Source organism: Cucumis sativus, chromosome 6 (assembly GCF_000004075.3).
Source record: "Cucumis sativus cultivar 9930 chromosome 6, Cucumber_9930_V3, whole genome shotgun sequence".
NCBI lineage: Eukaryota > Viridiplantae > Streptophyta > Magnoliopsida > Cucurbitales > Cucurbitaceae > Cucumis > Cucumis sativus.
In genome coordinates this window covers 7,944,048-7,960,950 of record NC_026660.2, presented here as the reverse complement: position 1 = coordinate 7,960,950, position 16,903 = coordinate 7,944,048, and the positions used below count along the sequence as shown (strand labels likewise).

Genomic DNA, 16,903 nt, shown 5'->3' with positions numbered 1-16,903 from the left:
TTAGGTTATAACATTGATTATTGGCTCGTGTTTTCGTTGTTTATGTTTGTGTGCATATGCTTTAACTCGTAGATATAGCATATTAAGCTCTATTTGAATGACTATCAAGAGAATGAATAGGGTTATGCGATAAAAGGTACATTTCTATTCATATGTTAAAGCTTTAACTCGTAGATATAGCATATTAAGCTCTATTTGAATGACTATCAAGAGAATGAATAGGGTTATGCGATAAAAGGTACATTTCTATTCATATGTTAAAACTTCCAAGGATGTGCATGTAAAACAAGTTTTCATATTGTTTGCCCAAGTGTAAGCAAAACGATAGGTTTCTGGTAAGACTAAGGTCGTATAGGGAATTAATATTCCGGATGAACTTAGCAAATAGCTAACCTTGTACGATATACTCTATACAGTAAAGGAATATACACAGCTAAGTAATCCTAACTATTTACACTTTGGTGCCTTTGGTGCTGCAAGGTGAGCATGGTGGAAAATGAACTGCATTTCAGACTTGGGATGAAGAAAAGTTTAGTTAACTTATTGAAATGAGTAGCGGTTTAATAACTCAAGACGACACAAAGCATTTCTTAACTTCAAAATTAAGACAAGCAACGTCTCGATGCCTTCGTCATAATTGCTCACCTCTCGGGACCCAAATACTTGAAGTTAAACTATGATTTGCATCTAATCAGCTTCCACAAACGTTAACAGCTCTGTAACGAATGCAAAGGATGAATACGACAATGAGATAGAATTGTGATCACTTTCCTACCGCTTGTTTAGTTAACTATGTGCCTTCAGTTGTCAGGTGCAAGCAATCAACACCAGTACTTCTTCTTTTGAATATACAATGCTTTGATATTCGTATTTAACTAAACAATATTTATACAACATACACCCTTAATTCTTTGATATTAAAGGCACATATTATTGCTTAAAATCTAACCAAACATCGTAGGTAAGGATAATAGAAGAGAAATGGAAGAATGCGGAAGAAGAAATGGAAGAATGCGGAAGAAGAAATGCAGTGCTAGATAAAACTTTAGGCCTCTCAACCATAGAGTACATTTTATGTAGCAATAAATATAAAGAGAAAGTGGGATACAAAGAAATGCCTCAAGTATTAGAGTGTGATGTCTCACGTTCCTTGGCTATGCTTTTTGCATGTTCTTGAGAGGGAAGAATGGGAAAATAGGGGAGCTTTCTCTTTCTTTTTGTTCTAAGCTTTTACCTCAAACTCGAGGGAGGCGGGAGAAAGGATGGACGATATGAACTTGCTCTCTCACCAAAATTTACACATCTAGCTTTGAAGCAGAGACCTTTATTTATATGCAAGGACTGATGTGACAAGACAACCATGCTCCATTAATGCTCACTTGTACAGATGTATTAGTGTTACCCATACATCATTTCGTCCTTTTTTTCTATACGTGCATGCCACCCTAATTTATCTGCTAAGGCATCATTTCGCCTAGCGCAATTGCTTGTTGTTGTGGTGGTTGTACGTGTCTTCTTACATGACCTTCTTATCGTCTAGCTCTACTTTTTGCTTAATTCCTGCAGTAAAACACTAGAAGCGCGATAAAACAAGGATGAGGTTCTTCTGTAAGATGCGATATTCAAGTTAGTCAAATTATATACTTTTTTCCTCTATTTTCTTCTAAACTTATGCAATAAGACTTCATTATTTTATATAGAATGATATAATAACTTGTATTTCTACAAGTTATCACATCATCAAATTTAAAATAATGCTTGTTCTCAAGCATCCAACTTAAGCTTCTAAGAATGATTTCTTTTGTACACACCACCAAACCTCTTAGAACACTTTTTTTTTCATCTCGCATCTCATAATTTCATTATTTCCTCTCCTACTTTTAACTTGAAAATATTTCTAGATTTTGAATACGACTATTAATACTCAAAATATCCTTGTTCATTCCCTAGAAAAATCTTATTTTCAATTTTTAGAAATGGGTAAAATTTTCGAAGAGTTCTGAATCCTTTTTGGTGAATAAAACCTTTTTATTTATTGGCTTAGTACTTGGCGTTGAGTGAGAAATCATAGGTACTCCATCAGTCCATTCCTCTCCTCAACTATATCTCTTATCACCACTTATTACTCACTCTTATGTATATATATATATATATATATATATAATATATATATATATACTTATTTTTGGTAAGAGGAGGCAACATTGGAGTTGTTATTTCAATTGAATAAAAGAATGGGAGATTTTTTTTAAAATTTTCACATTTTTGACTTATTTCAAAAGTTTCAAAAGCTTTAGCTCGAACCTCGCATACTCCCAAATTTAGAACGTGGCAATGTTCTCATTACTAAAAAGAACGATAAGATTTAGCCTAAAAAAATCTTACAAAGGAGATTTGAGGTAAAACTTGCTCGCCTAGAGATTATCATAAATACGTACTAAGTTCATTTTGTCAAGAAAAGTGTCATGTTAAGTACAAGTTAAATTAAAGTCAACATAAGGTTCATTGTGAAGGTTATCCTTGCGAGAAACAAAAGAAAACACACGAAGAAAACAAAAATAAAACAAGTGTTAAGAAAAGTATTACGTGTTAGAGAAGAGAAACGTGGATGTATAAAAAACTTGATTAACGACATGGATATGCATGATAACATGTAGAAATACTCGTTATTATAACCTCTTTTATTAGAATAATGAGGTCAAAACGCATAAGAAGATGATCAGAATGCGTAACTTATGTTGTAAATACATAAGTATTTAGAAATACATCTTACATAAGTATCATGCCTGTTTTACACGGTTGTCATGTCTAAACGCAGGATAATGAACAAAGAAAGAAACTAGTGAATTGCAAGAAACATCTCGTGCAAGGGCTACACGATGGAAACTCACCAGACGATTAACATATTCAGGCGAGGAACATCTTCAACTGTAGGAAGACTCACTAGAGGACAACAATAGTAGTTGGAGTGATGTGACCTCATAGGGCCGAAGTTGGCGCTGACAAACTCAGAGGAATAAAAGTTTACCGTCTAAAGTTGCCTATAAAAGTACTTCACCTCCACCAAGAGAAAAGGGACCTACATCGGCCAGTGAAGGTCTTAATAGACCAAAACCTAGAGAGTTAGTGCAAGGATTAGCCTCACCAGTGTGTGTACAATACTCATTCAACTTCTCCGACCAGATTGTAATGCGAAAGCTTATACTTTGAAAGGAGAAGAGTTCATCCCCCATTCCCCCTAACTTGTATTTCACTTTCTTCCTCTCTACATTGTATTAAGTTATACTGTATAATGGCCAAAGGCCTTCATTCTTTAATACAATGTATCTTTATACACTTCAATCTATTCATGTCTCTACTATTCATCTGTCTTTGTGTTATTTATAGTTTAAGTTTATGATTTGTTTGCGATAAGTAATATTTATTTATACCGCTTAGTATGTTAGCTGAGCTACACTACACTTAGCCAATGTATTTCGCCAACTACCCGAGATGGTGAGCAGCGAGGATGTGACTAACACATATAAAGAAGAGTTTTCTCAACCTTGTCAGAGAACTTCCATCATTTGTATCCCGAAAGGCGAACAAGTGTAGACTATAGACACCAAGAGGTTGTTGTCCTTAAACATAAAGCAATCTAAGTAGAATAAATAAGTATTTCTAGATATAAACCACTTAGCTTGTCTTAATCATTTGGATCTCGAAAGGAGACCAAGTGTAGCATTTATTGACTTCGAGAGGAGCACGCCTTAATCATAAGATAGCTTGGTGAGTTATATCACTTCAAGATGGTCATATAGCTTATTCGGCTGATAACATGAGACCTTCCTTCGTCACCTTCCTTACTCGAGTTAGTTTGTTCATTCTTCCATCTTGCCATAATTTATTCTCATGTGCATGAGTCTCTAGGTGTAAGTAAGTAGTTTTAGTTCTTTTTATATATATTCTTTTAACTCGATCGTCATAACGCCTAGCCGACAAGTAGTCCCTAGAACTAATGTCTTGAAACAATTTCTTGTATTCGAACCTGGATCACCCAAGTAAACCTATTGTTTTGCTTGCAATTGGACAAGCAGTAGAAAAACTTGTACTCAACGAGAACTTAACTATTACACGATGAAGAGGTACATAGTGAGCATTCTGCATGCTATGATCATGACCCATGACCTATCACATAGAATTAAGCACGCAATACAGAAAGATATGACGTACTGCGATTGCACTATACAAATTAAAACTAATAAGTTCACATACACAACCAGTCCAATGCGAGATACAAAAGAACGAAAGAAATTCGAAGCAAACCTTTTAAAATACGAGATAACACCCCTAAATTTAATCTTCCTGGCGGGATTTAGGTCTCTCAGGAGCTAGATGAATGGATGAAAAAGGTGCTACCAAGCCAGGTAAGACGACTGGATGCGAGACACGCTGTACGAAAATTGCATAAGTGTATTTCATTTGAGCTGAAAACAGCCTATCATACCTTTTCACCATCTGTCATGATTGCTCAGAGTATGCAATTTCCCGATTGGTGAGATTGGACATTGTGAAAGATAGTTATGTAACCATGGAGGAAAGTTGGGATATTGTGGCATTGAGTCCAACAATTTGAAGAGCTTGAGGATCTTGAGTAGCATGTCATGATGATCCTCGTAGATCAAGCTTTGATGCTTAAGTACTCCTTGAAAATTCTCATCCATGGGCTCCATGATTTGGTTTTGATGAAATCCCAAAAATCCCCTTCTTTATCGGCATGAGCTTCATATTTAGGAGGGGCTCTTCTCGTTGAACTTGTCTCGCTTGCTTCATTAAAGGCATGTTGTTTTTCTTTGATGAGTGAGTCATAAACAATCAACTGCTTTTTCAAGTTGTGTGGGCTATCTATCTCAGTCGTGTTTTCCTCTTCAAATAACTCGATTACTAGGACATTTAAGTCTGGTCACGCCGAGTTTAGGTCAATTGGCACAAGATTTGTCAAGAAACATGTTTTATGGAGTTAAACTTGTGTTTGTGTTGATTTAATATGATATGTTTTATCTCTAGTACTTGATCCTCTGATTCTCTCTTGAAGTATGTTCTTGAAGTTTAAGTCTTGGAAGAATATTTGTTTTGTATGTTCAAAGATCTTAAGCTTCAAAAAGCGGTTCAATCGTCGGGGATTACTAGTCTTCTTATTGTTGGGAGAATTCTCTCTAGGCTCTCTGGAGTAAAAATTTATGAACCCCCACAAATAAGGAGAACTTCTCTATATAGAGTTATTTGGTGGACTTCATGAACTTGTATTACGCCCCACCCCAGATGTCACACCATGCAACAAAATGGAGGGTATGCTGCCTAGGACATTCAACACCTACCTCTTATGAGATAACGTGTCAAACTCCGAGTAAGCGGAATAACTCTCTCTCATATTTACTCGAAGCTCTTCCACTTGAGCCTTAGAGACCTCCACCTCCTTTACAGCGAAAACAACTCAAGAACAATTATCACAGTGGAATAACTTAAGTTCTTTCACTTTATTAACTTAATGCTGTCAGAAGTATGAATTACAAATTACACTTGTATTACATAAAATAAACCAATTCTAGTCTTTTCACGTCCTTCTTTCCACCAAGTTGCAACTTTTTATGCTGTAGTGGATAAGACTTAGCAGAACTCTCTCCACACTGATATTCAATATCCACTTTAACTGTTGTCCCTTTTCCTCCTTTGCCACTTCAATACTCCTTCAAGGATATTGTTTAAAGGTGTGAAGCTTCTATTTCTCTTCCTTGCCTCATTCACCCGACCGGCTCGGGATAGAAGACAATCTTCAAGGCTTCCTTTCGCTATCTCAAATTCTCAGAATTCCTACGTCTCTCTTTTCTACATAGTTGAGGTTTGGGTGTTAAGGAGCGGCAACCTTACCAATCGACTCCTTGAACGCATGATGAAATGTCATCGCTAGTATGTCATGTAAGACTACAAAAATACTTTATCTTATCTCCTTAACTTGGCTACACCTCCCAGAACCAACCTAATTCACATGGTATGAACACCTGACAACCTGGAAAGGGAAAACACTTAAAGCATAAGTCAAACAAACTTAGTGAATGACGAGTTTCAAGAAAACCTTTTGAAAAATCACGTAAGATCCACAAATCAATAAACATCAAGCTATAACATAATAGGTTCATCGTAATGAACAGTTAACATACAACACGCAACCACAATAGTTCAACAACCACACGACGTGCACTACAACGCCATACACTAAAGTTATATCGCAACAAGCATATTTGAGGCCTGGAAATCTTCCCTCGCTTAGACCTGGGATTCGCTCTCGCTAGTGTCAAGCAAGTTACCTAGAATACCAATAATGTTTCATCACATTCACATTCTTAGACTTGAGAGTTACATTCCACCAGAGTCTCATCATCATACTTTTCAAGGTTTCCATAGCAAGCGCTACAACTCCATACGTTGGAATCATCTCACAACAAACTTGGCTCAAAGAATTGGGATTCTTCCCTCCGTTAAAATTTGGGAGTTACTCTCAACCAGCATCATGTGAGTTTTCTTGGGACTTTCACCAGACTCTACCTCAGAATTTCATCACAACTCACCCCAACCTAAGAATTCACCCCTTGCTTAAACCTGGGATTCGCTCTCGCCAATGTCATGTGAGTTTCTTGGGATTTTGTCCAACATAGTGTGATAGATTAAGCCACATTACAAACACAACCACACGAACACATCAAGGAAGCACAATATCATTGCTCACTCATAGCACAAATCAACAATTGATTAATAAGACTGTTCACAAGAGATTTATCAAGAAATGTAATTCGTGGAATTGAACTTTGTATATTAATTTATATGGTGCTATGGATACAATCTCTAATATTTACTCTTTTGATGTTTTCTCTCAAATACAAATTAAGGCTTAGAACTTTTTGATCTTCGATCTTCAAAAAGTTGTGGTTGCAAGTTTATTTGAGGTTCAATCTTTTGGAATTCAAGGAAAGTTTAATCTTCCAAATCTTCAATCTTTCAAAAGATGATCTCGAGGTTGATAAGAACTTTGGTTGTATGTGTTTTGTGTGAGGTAGTTGTTATTTCGTTTATGATGTTGGAAAACTTAGTTGTTTGTTCTATAATTACTTATATGTGACAAGTCATAGGTCATGATCACTGTATAGGAGATACTCACTATGTACCTCTTTATTGTACAACTACCAAGTCCTTGTAGAGCACAAGTTTTCCTACTGCTTGACCATGTGCAAGCAAAACAGTAGGTTTACCTAGGCGATCTAGAGTCGAATACAAAAAATTGATTCCAGACATTAGTTCTAAGGATTACTTATCATTTAAGCAATATAAAAGAATTAAAGAATAAAAAATGTAAGAATACGCTAAACTACAAAACAGAACATCGAGAGTCTATAAAAATGGAATGAAAAAGTGGAATGGTAAATACCAACTGACGTGTATAAAAAAACTGTAGGAATGAATGTGTATGCATTATCACGCAATGAAGTAATACGGTGGCCTTGATGTGATACAACTCACCCAATCATGCTTACAATGAAGGCATATCTCTCTCAAAGTTACTATGCATCACATATGGTCACCTTTCAGGTTCCATATGTCTAAAGCATGCTCATGAAGGGATAAAAGCCCTTGGTAGCGGAAGTTTTTACAGAACCATTCTTCAATTTAATTTGAGAATCCCAAAATACTAGTACATTGTCAATATTTAGAATCAAAGTTCTAAATAAAAAACTAAGCATACTTTTAAATTAAAAGATACAAAAAACTTACTCTTGTCAACGTCTCTGAATCTATAATCCACCAAATTGGGGACACCATCTGTCGCAGACCTTTCTATCCTCTAGGATGAGATTGGTTTGTGGAAACCAATTGGAATGAGAAATGATTTATAGAGAAACTATTTTGTATAAAAGCAAAATCATTAGTTCAATTGATTGATTCAAGAAAAGTTGTTTTTCTTGTGTATATTTATAACTCTATTTCCTTCATGGGTAGGAAAGGGAGTAGAGGAGAGTTATGAGATTCTATTAATTTTAAAATATTAAATTAATAGAAATTTCAAATCAACTAATTAATTAAATCATATTTAATTAATATTTCATTTAAATCTTATTTAATAAATATCTCTCCAATATCTTATTAATTTAATTAAATCAAATGTAATTAAATAAAACTAAGGGGCATTTTTAAAAATAGCAAAATAAATTAAAATATTTACAAGGCATAGCAAAATTTTGGATTGATATTTTTTTCTATCATTATAGCATATCAATTACTATCAGTGATAGAATTTGCTATAGGTCGTAAATATTTTGTAAAATCTACTATTTTTTAAAATTCCCCTAAAACTAAACTATTAATTAATTCTCCAATTAATTAATAGTTAAATTAAATATCTTATATTTAACTTAAATTAAATTTGCATCATAATCAAATATAAATTTCTCTCATAACCAATAATTTTAATATGAATTCAATTCACATTAAATTAATATTTGAACTCATTCAAACATTTTATCTCTCATAAGTTAATTTTGAATCATATCCAAAATTAAATTTATATAATAAAGTTTGATTAAACTTTATATTATAATGTATCACCGTAAATTATACTAATTCTCAAAGTAAATTTAAACATTTCAAATTACAACCAATATAAATAAATCTTATTACCCTTTACGAGCTAGGAAGGAGGCCTAATGAACCTATAGATTAGAAGGTACAATGATATGAGATTAATTGGCTAAACTCATTAACCACATTAATTAATATTCATTAATTGTGTGTACACTTCACTAAAGACTCACATCTGAACTATTCTCATTGTAGATATATTTCTATGTCCACCGATATAGACCAATAACAGTAAGTTAGTCGTTCACGAGTGTTTGTAACACCAGTTGGGTCAAATTATCTTCTTACTTCTAGGTTACCTCTAGTCCATAATTACAAGTGCTCCTCTAATGAACAACATGTTTATGATCCAACCAATAAACAAAAATCTCTCTTGTGCCTTAGAGAGGGTAGACCCTTTGTTCAAGTCCCGTAGACACCATTTAAGGGAACATTTATCTACTTACCTTAAAGTCGGGAAAGAGTGAATTTCATCTTGTGTAATTTTGTTCCTAGCTGCTCACTCGGTCTTGTCCCCAAAATGATAAGCATTTTGAGTCGACGATCTGATCACTCTCACTCGTACAAATCAAAGGACAATTTCTGACAAACAGAAGTTCATAATACACACAGAATTATGACTAAGTTACCTAGGTCATCATAATTTAATAGAAAACCAAACTAGTTAATGGAGTTACATCTAATGGTTACTATTTCGTGGTCCGGTCTTATGCAAAATCATTGCATAGGATACCCTCACTCGCATATCACTTACACCAACACGTTAGATCATTGCATTTGCATCAAATACAAAGTGAGTTGTATTCATAGTGTTACCAGGATAAGGTACCCAACCTTATGTTTACTATGGACCCTTTAAGCTGATCTCGAACAATGATCATTGTATGTCTCTACATAATATTCAATTCTCATCAAACAACTTAGAATATTAATTTATTGGATTTTGGTTATTAAAACAACTAATAATATAATCAATAACATTTTTTAAAATTACAATAATAACACTTTATTAATAACGATCAATGAATTATATTTTCAATCTACGAGCTTTATGACAACAGCTCAAGTGAGATATATCTAGAGGAGTTATTTATATTGCAATGTTACTGATCAGATAGTTAAATAGTATAATTGTTTATGTTTTTTTTAATAAAAAATTAAAAAAAAATATTTATGAAATCATAATAAATAACTTTTCAAAATTAGTAAAACCAATTGACATTATTTATCAAAAGTTTTTTAATAGAAGAAAATCAGAGCATAAATATGGAATAATGCATTGATAATGAGAACTGAGGGAGGTGTTCATCCAGAGGAAAGAGTTCGAGTGCTTAATTTCTTGGACCCCATGATACAAGTCGTACCTCGCATTTATTTTTGTTCTTAGTTGGAACTAATTTTAATGAGAATTCTCCAGACCTATTTCATTTCAAATGCATCATAAAAATACTTTTCTAATCAAGTAAATCCTACATCCTCCCATCCCATATAGCAAAGGAAACAAGTCGATGAAACATCCTTCTTAATCAATAATTAATTACCTGAATTAGAACCACATCTACCCACAACCACACCAAAACCAAAGTAACTTCACAATGATTATGAAATACAAAAGAATTGACTAGCTACCACCATATGCCATTTTCCCCCTATGGAATGAACATTTGCCTCCCTATCAAAAACAAAATAATTGTAACATTAACATCATCAACTTCAAAATATTCTGTCACATTCTAACTCTCGTTTTATCATACCTTCCACTACTTTCAACTGAATGGAACCCATGAATATTCAAATTAAAGGAAACAAAAAGGTAAAACAACAAATTACCCTATGAATAATAAATCAATACGGTAATACTTTTTTTTTTTTATATATATATATCTAGCATTCCTAGTTGCTAAATTCTGAGTATTTGCCAAAGCTTTCAATGATAAAACAAGATCAGCCCCAATGACTAGAAGAATCAAGGAAACATCTATTGCCATTGGTTGTCACGAAACATGGAAAAATGATTTCTGAAATGAATTCAGAACTATACAGCAATGGAGTGAACCTCGAGCTTTGGTCGATCCCATCTTTTGGAGAGTACTAGTGCAGGCAGATTCACTACCTTGAGTCATCCCTTGCCTTTCATACACCAGGTTTTCGGGTCTTGTCTCCTACATAAAAGTTTTGATTTTCATGGTTAGACTGTCAGTTCTCTAGTTGATCGAATGACTTCCATTCTGTTTCCAGTTTCCCATTTGTAGCAAGAGAACTGCTAAGAAGCACAAATACAAATACAAGATAGAGACACAACGCGACACGGATACAACAGCACAACATATTTTAAAAGTATAGGACACGACATGCCAGAGGAGTGAAAACTTACCAACTGATGCTGGATCAATATGTACAAAGAAACTTGCAGCTACTATCAGGTAGCAGAGAATAAGCATTAGTCCTTTGAGGTAATTTGAAGTTCCATCCTGCAGGTTCAATGTTAAAGTTCCGTTAAAAAAATGTTTCAAAATCATAATTAGTTCAAGAGTACTACAGATATCATTGGTGATCTTTCAACTCAAGAAGGATAAGTGTAGCCTACGCAGGGGTTCGTGTGCAAAATGGAAAAGGGAAGGGGGCTGTTGACCATTTGAATTTGGGTTTAAATGATGGCTGCAAAATCAAAACTATTCCAAGGATCCTAACTATTGGTCTGTGATTCTCCCTAAAGACACTCAGAGTTGGCTTCGTTTGATATTCATCGATCTGACATTCAAAGACACTGAAAAGCGACTGTCGGTTTGCATTAATAATGCATTTTTGTGGAAGATATGGGATAAAAGAAATGCAAGAATCTATCACAAAAAAACCAAGTCTACTGACGACATCAACAATTCTGTCTTCCTTAATGTTTTGTTTTCTTTCTTTTTGTTTTTGTTTTTTTGTAAAGATATACCTGCTTTAAAAAGATGATGTTTTCTTCCTCACTGCAAATTAGAAACATCATTTGTAGTCCCTATAATATGGGCCCTTTTGTAACTATGGACATCCTTAGATGTTTCATTGGATTGGTGAAATTGTTTCGTCTTAAAATAAACTATATAAACACCTTAAACAAAATAAGAGAAGGCTAAGTAGTTAACCTGCAACATGAAGGCCACGACGATGACCGTGATGAAAAGCGTGGCGGTTTCAAAAAGTTGAAAATTCAAGTCCATAGGACATCCCATGATCCAACCAATGACCACACAAAAGGGAATCTGCAGTAATATAAAAGTTAATGAGCAATAGGCTATGGACCACAACCCAAACATACCAATATACCATAATTTATTGAGGAAACTATAATCAATATCTTGTGTGGAACTCACCCCAAACATAGATATCTGTGTCGATGATCCTATCGCGACACCCAAAGAAATGTCCTATACAACACATGGTTAGAGAGGACCTCACAAGTCACTTTTGTTAGACACATAAAAAGGCAAGCACTTACAAGCTTATCTTTCATGGCAAACATGATGGCACCTGCATGCTCTGCAGCATTCCCAACAATAGGTAACAGAATAACACTGATGAATGCTACAGGTATGTTCATTGCAACCGACGCCCCCTGAAATTGTCATTAGATATACCATATAATTTTACAGACTGTTGCATTAATATGAATACTATCTTCCACAGTGAAGGAAAAAAAGAAATAAGCCACAACCCAGAGTAAAAAGAAGATTCGTAATAGGATGTATTAACAAGTCAACAATACCTCGATTGCATTAACCAAGTATTCGGAGAGGACGGAGATCCATATGGTCAATATAGACAGCCAAACAATTGATTCCCACATAGAAATCTCAGGAGCTTCTTCATCATCAGAACTCCCTTCATTATCCACCTATTTTATGGCAATTATTCTTATCAAACCACTAAAAATAGTTTCTTAAAAAAATGGTAAAAAACAGTTGAAATAAATCATGTATGGATGGATTATATTATACATCCAACAATAAACAATATATTGAGTAGTAAATATTCAGCCACAGTAACATTTCCAGAAACAAAAGTTGCTTATATAAAAAGTTCATTCATGGTAAAAGTTGTTTCTGAAAAATGTCTACAAAACTTTGTTTTAAGTTTCTCAGCATCAATACTCTCCACGTGCATAGGGCATGTCAACAAGCAAAGATAGAAACATCTTGTATAAACAGCAGAAGAAAGACTTTGGCAACCTCCTCCCATGTTGTAGACAAGGAGAAATAGAACAGCCAACATGAGAAGAAAATTAATTCAAGGTTTATCTTTGCATCATCCCTGATTGACTAACTCTATCTTGGGTACTTAGGAAGCAAGAGAAACGAAAGAGGAGAACACAAGATATAACTGTACCATGGCAACCCATTAATGGAAGAACTCCAACAGACTAGGAACTGAGAGGGTAAGGAAGTTTCAAGAAAAAATTTCCAAAATAAGTATGTTAATTAAAAGGATTCTCAAATCCTATATGAAACAGAAAACTATAATATCTAGCAAAATTCACATCGTTAAGGCCATCTATATCCCACAAAACAAAGCATGTGGCAAAATAAACCTTCAGTAAAATGCTACGAACAAATGGCTATTAAACCTTATTTACAGACTTTCAACACAGATTATGTCATTAAGAGTTCAGGTGTTATAACAATTATGTAATGGCGTTTGCATAAAAAGACTATTAAATAGAATGTAAGATACTTTATGGTGTTGAGAACAAGTATGAAGGCAGAACTATCAACCTCATCAACCGGGAGATATAAGTTCTTATCACTTTTCAACTGAAAAACAAGATAGGCAGCATATGCCACCAACATAATGCCGCTACTAAATCTTGAAAGAGCCAGCTCTGACTTTCCAGAGTGCAACTCTGTGTGTGTGGAACGAAGGACAGCAGGAAATAGAAGGCCCATTACCGCCATTAACAGCAATCCAGAATTCACGGTAGCAGCTGCCTAAAAATAAGAAAACATCATACTGATAAGCATACTTGAGAAATCAAGCACAGAATAACAAGTAATCAGTATCCAAGAAGACTCCTATCTTTGTAAAAACAAACCTTACTAAAGACCTGCTCTCTCTTAGAAACCACAATTCCACCAGCAAAGAATGCACATCCAAGTACTAATAACATATTAGACAAAATTGAACCTAATAATGACTGTTGAACAACACGTATCATTCCTCTTCGCAATGCATATATTGATATTATCAATTCTGTGGCATTTCCAAAAGTAGCATTCAGAAGACCTCCAACTGCAAGATTAAAAATGGAAGTACTCATGTTATATTGGAGAAGTAGAAATAAAACATTACAAGAGGAAACTTCTCTCCAGGGTAATTACAAAAAGACTTTGCCAATGAAGCCAGCACAACAGCATTCTTCTTAGCCAATATGTCTCAAAGTAAGGAGCTATAAAAAGATGATTCCTACTCCATACATAAATTAAAATCCAACTTCAAATTGTATTACCTGTGGCTCCAGTATAGCATGCCAGTTGTCTGCATCAAAGAGAGACCAAATGTTATATAAGACATCTACAACTTAAAAGGAAAAAGTGATACAGGTTCATGTTATTTGAATATCCAATAACCCAAAAATGAAAAGATCATTCTAATTTTACTTGGTAAAGAATTGGGGGGATTAATTGTTACATAGTTGATCATTATAAAACTTCGATATACCAAACCAGTTGTTGGATCACTGACTAGTTAAATCTAATAGACAGTTGGTTGCACGGATGCACCATTGGTTAGCAAATCGTACCCAACCAAGTGTTTGTAAAGCATAGAGGCTCTTTAAAAAAGAATGAGGTGGAAAGAAAGATATGACCTACAACTTATAAACCAGCCATGTTTTGAGTATTTAAAAAAGTGCCAACAACTAAGAGGATTCTCAAATAGTATTACGCTCTATTTAGGACATGAAATCAGATTCGAGAGTCCAAAAAACTATTGATTCCAAAGTCCAAACCATACCATCCAAATTCAAAAGCAAAGAATTCTAAAAATTCATAACTAGAACAAGTATCTAAAATTGAAGAAACATTACTCAGTTGCATAGCCCAAACGCTCAGCAAGAGGTATGATCCCCAACAAGCTTAAGAGGAAGACCCAACCCTGAAATGCACATATATAAGCAATGGATCCAAAATGGTATAAGAAAACAACCCCAGTTGAATTGATACAAATGTGTGGAAAGATAAACTCACATGGTGACCAGACAAGGTGCTGACTATTATTGCTAGAGGGCCAAAAGGCATCAGAAGGTTTATTTTAGCCGAGAAGACGACAATCTTAATGCTGCCAAATACCCTGTTCTTCATGTTACTGCAACTAAGTTTCTGCGAACCACCACCCAATGAAGAACTATGGATAGATCCCTCAATCGAAAAGTTCTTTCTAGTTAATGATACTGGACTAACAAGGCTCTCATCTTCAAATTCCAGTATAGTTTTCTCGCCTAACGACCCCATCTGTTACACCAAACCAACATCTTCATTTAATAATTAAAACCAAAAAAGTAGAAAAGAAAAGAAATCATTAAAAAAGCACCCCTTGAAAACAACATTTAAGGGCCTAAACAAGAAGGCTGAAGGATGATTTTCCATTAGAAGTAGACAAACAAATAGGAAAAACCAAGGGAAAAGGAACAAAGACCTCGGTGCGGGAATGCCTTTCAACGCCTTGTTTGTTGTCGTTACTCCTAAATCCATCCATGAAATAACGTTAGGGCACAACGGCAGCCAAATTTCCATCACCAGACATGAGAATACAGCGCAACAAATTTCTTCCCACAGTAAGTTGTTTTTTTTTTTTTTTTTCAAATCACTGTCAATTCATATCTGCTCAGCCATGAACTCAAATTCAGAAGGGTATTTCTTAAGCAAAAGGAATTGCAAAATCATGGTGACCCACATACATTTTCTCAACAGAAACATCAATGGCATTGAAATCTTAACAAATCTCGAAAGGAAAAAAAAAAACACACAATCCCAAAAAGAGAAACAGAACAGACCTTTGGAGAGATGGGTTGAAACAATGGTTCCTCAATCTTGAAAGAGTTGAATAAATTGAAGAAAACAAGGCAAAATTTCTTGCAAAATGTAAAAGAAAGAGAGAGAAGATTGGGTCAATGCTCGAGATATTCTGGTTTCATAATCGAAAGAGGGACGGTGGAGGAAAGTTGAATATGTTGGTTATGAATTGATGATTGATAGAAAAAAAAATAAAAAAAATAAAAGAAATAATGAAGGTTGAAAAACACACACGTTCCTTACACGGCCACATCGCAACGCATCCCACCATTGTCGCTATTTTTATTCCTATTTCGTGGGAAGAGAAAAATGGGTTTCTAAAATTTGACATAGAAACGCCATTAAAGCAAAGAAAATGAAAGAGAAAAACAGATGGTTTTGGAAATTTTGGTAATTGGGAAATGGGGTTTTTTTATTTATTATTTTAATTTTAGAGATGAATAAATATCTAAGGTTAAAGAGTCAGAAAAGTTGTCACTTTCTGTTGGCTTTCGTCCGTTTCAATCGCAGAAGACTTTGGTTGAGCAGCAATAACAGGCAACAGCCCCACTCCCACCGGAACAACTGACTTTCCCATTTTACATTACACTTTGAAATTTGAAATTCTCTTTCACAGATCATACACACAAATCTCCCTTTGAATGGAACCCACGTTCTTCCATCATTTCTTAGTATTAGATTTTAGGTTAGATAGCAGAAAAAATAAGCTACAACCTTAGGTTAAGTTTTAGTTATTCCTCTTAATTTAATAAACTATATGTATCATTATTTACAACTCCTAAATTGACTTCACAGTTCAACTGTAAAATTCAATTATGCTTTTTTATACTTACACAACATCTACCATCACATTTTTTATTTTTTATGTTAAAAGAAAACATATTTTCCACAATAACTTCAATCAGATTGAGATTTTTTTTTCTTTTCTTTTTGGTATATATTTTACCATAAAATTTAAGAGAAAATTTTCCACTTTTAAGGCACTGTTTTCTCGTTTTGAGGACAGCATATATAAAGGTAGTCCTAGTTTGGAGTTACCATTTCCATAGATTTAAATTAATTACTACACAACATATATCATACACACTCGTAATTATTAAACTTTTACTACATTGGTTGCAAATCTAAGCAATAACTTTCCCCACTGATTTGGATTTGGAGTATATGTCAATTATTTTTAATCGATT

The 16,903-nt window shown here is 34.3% G+C and overlaps 1 protein-coding gene across 9 annotated transcripts; it reads right to left on the bottom strand.

The window, feature by feature from the left end:
* Positions 1-9,166: 9,166 nt before the first annotated feature.
* Positions 9,167-16,324, bottom strand: CAX6 (vacuolar cation/proton exchanger 5-like). Of its 9 annotated transcripts, none has more exons than XM_031886489.1 (14): positions 15,960-16,315; positions 15,698-15,775; positions 15,340-15,385; positions 14,892-15,155; positions 14,732-14,799; positions 14,153-14,181; positions 13,739-13,935; positions 13,422-13,634; positions 12,416-12,544; positions 12,149-12,265; positions 12,024-12,077; positions 11,796-11,912; positions 11,042-11,138; positions 10,341-10,829 (listed from the first exon to the last, which is right to left on the bottom strand). In XM_031886489.1, exons 1-14 carry the CDS (start codon positions 15,977-15,979, stop codon positions 10,801-10,803), a joined length of 1,458 nt encoding a protein of 485 aa, XP_031742349.1. In that variant the 5' UTR covers positions 15,980-16,315; the 3' UTR covers positions 10,341-10,800. The 9 variants fall into 9 exon arrangements, with proteins under 9 accessions (NP_001267689.1, XP_031742349.1, XP_031742348.1 ...); XM_031886488.1 differs by having other exon boundaries at positions 10,798-10,927; positions 15,960-16,324; XM_031886493.1 differs by having other exon boundaries at positions 10,801-10,927; positions 15,949-16,317.
* Positions 16,325-16,903: the final 579 nt, after the last annotated feature.

Excerpts from the sequence above, each read along its gene's own strand:
- CAX6 (XM_031886488.1), bottom strand. The coding sequence starts at position 15,979 with ATGCGTTGCGATGTGGCCGT. Across the intron at positions 13,936-14,152 it reads ATGCTATACTGGAGCCACAG|TTGGAGGTCTTCTGAATGCT; the intron begins GTAATACAATTT and ends TTAATCTTGCAG. Across the intron at positions 12,266-12,415 it reads ACTTGGTTAATGCAATCGAG|GGGGCGTCGGTTGCAATGAA; the intron begins GTATTGTTGACT and ends TGACAATTTCAG.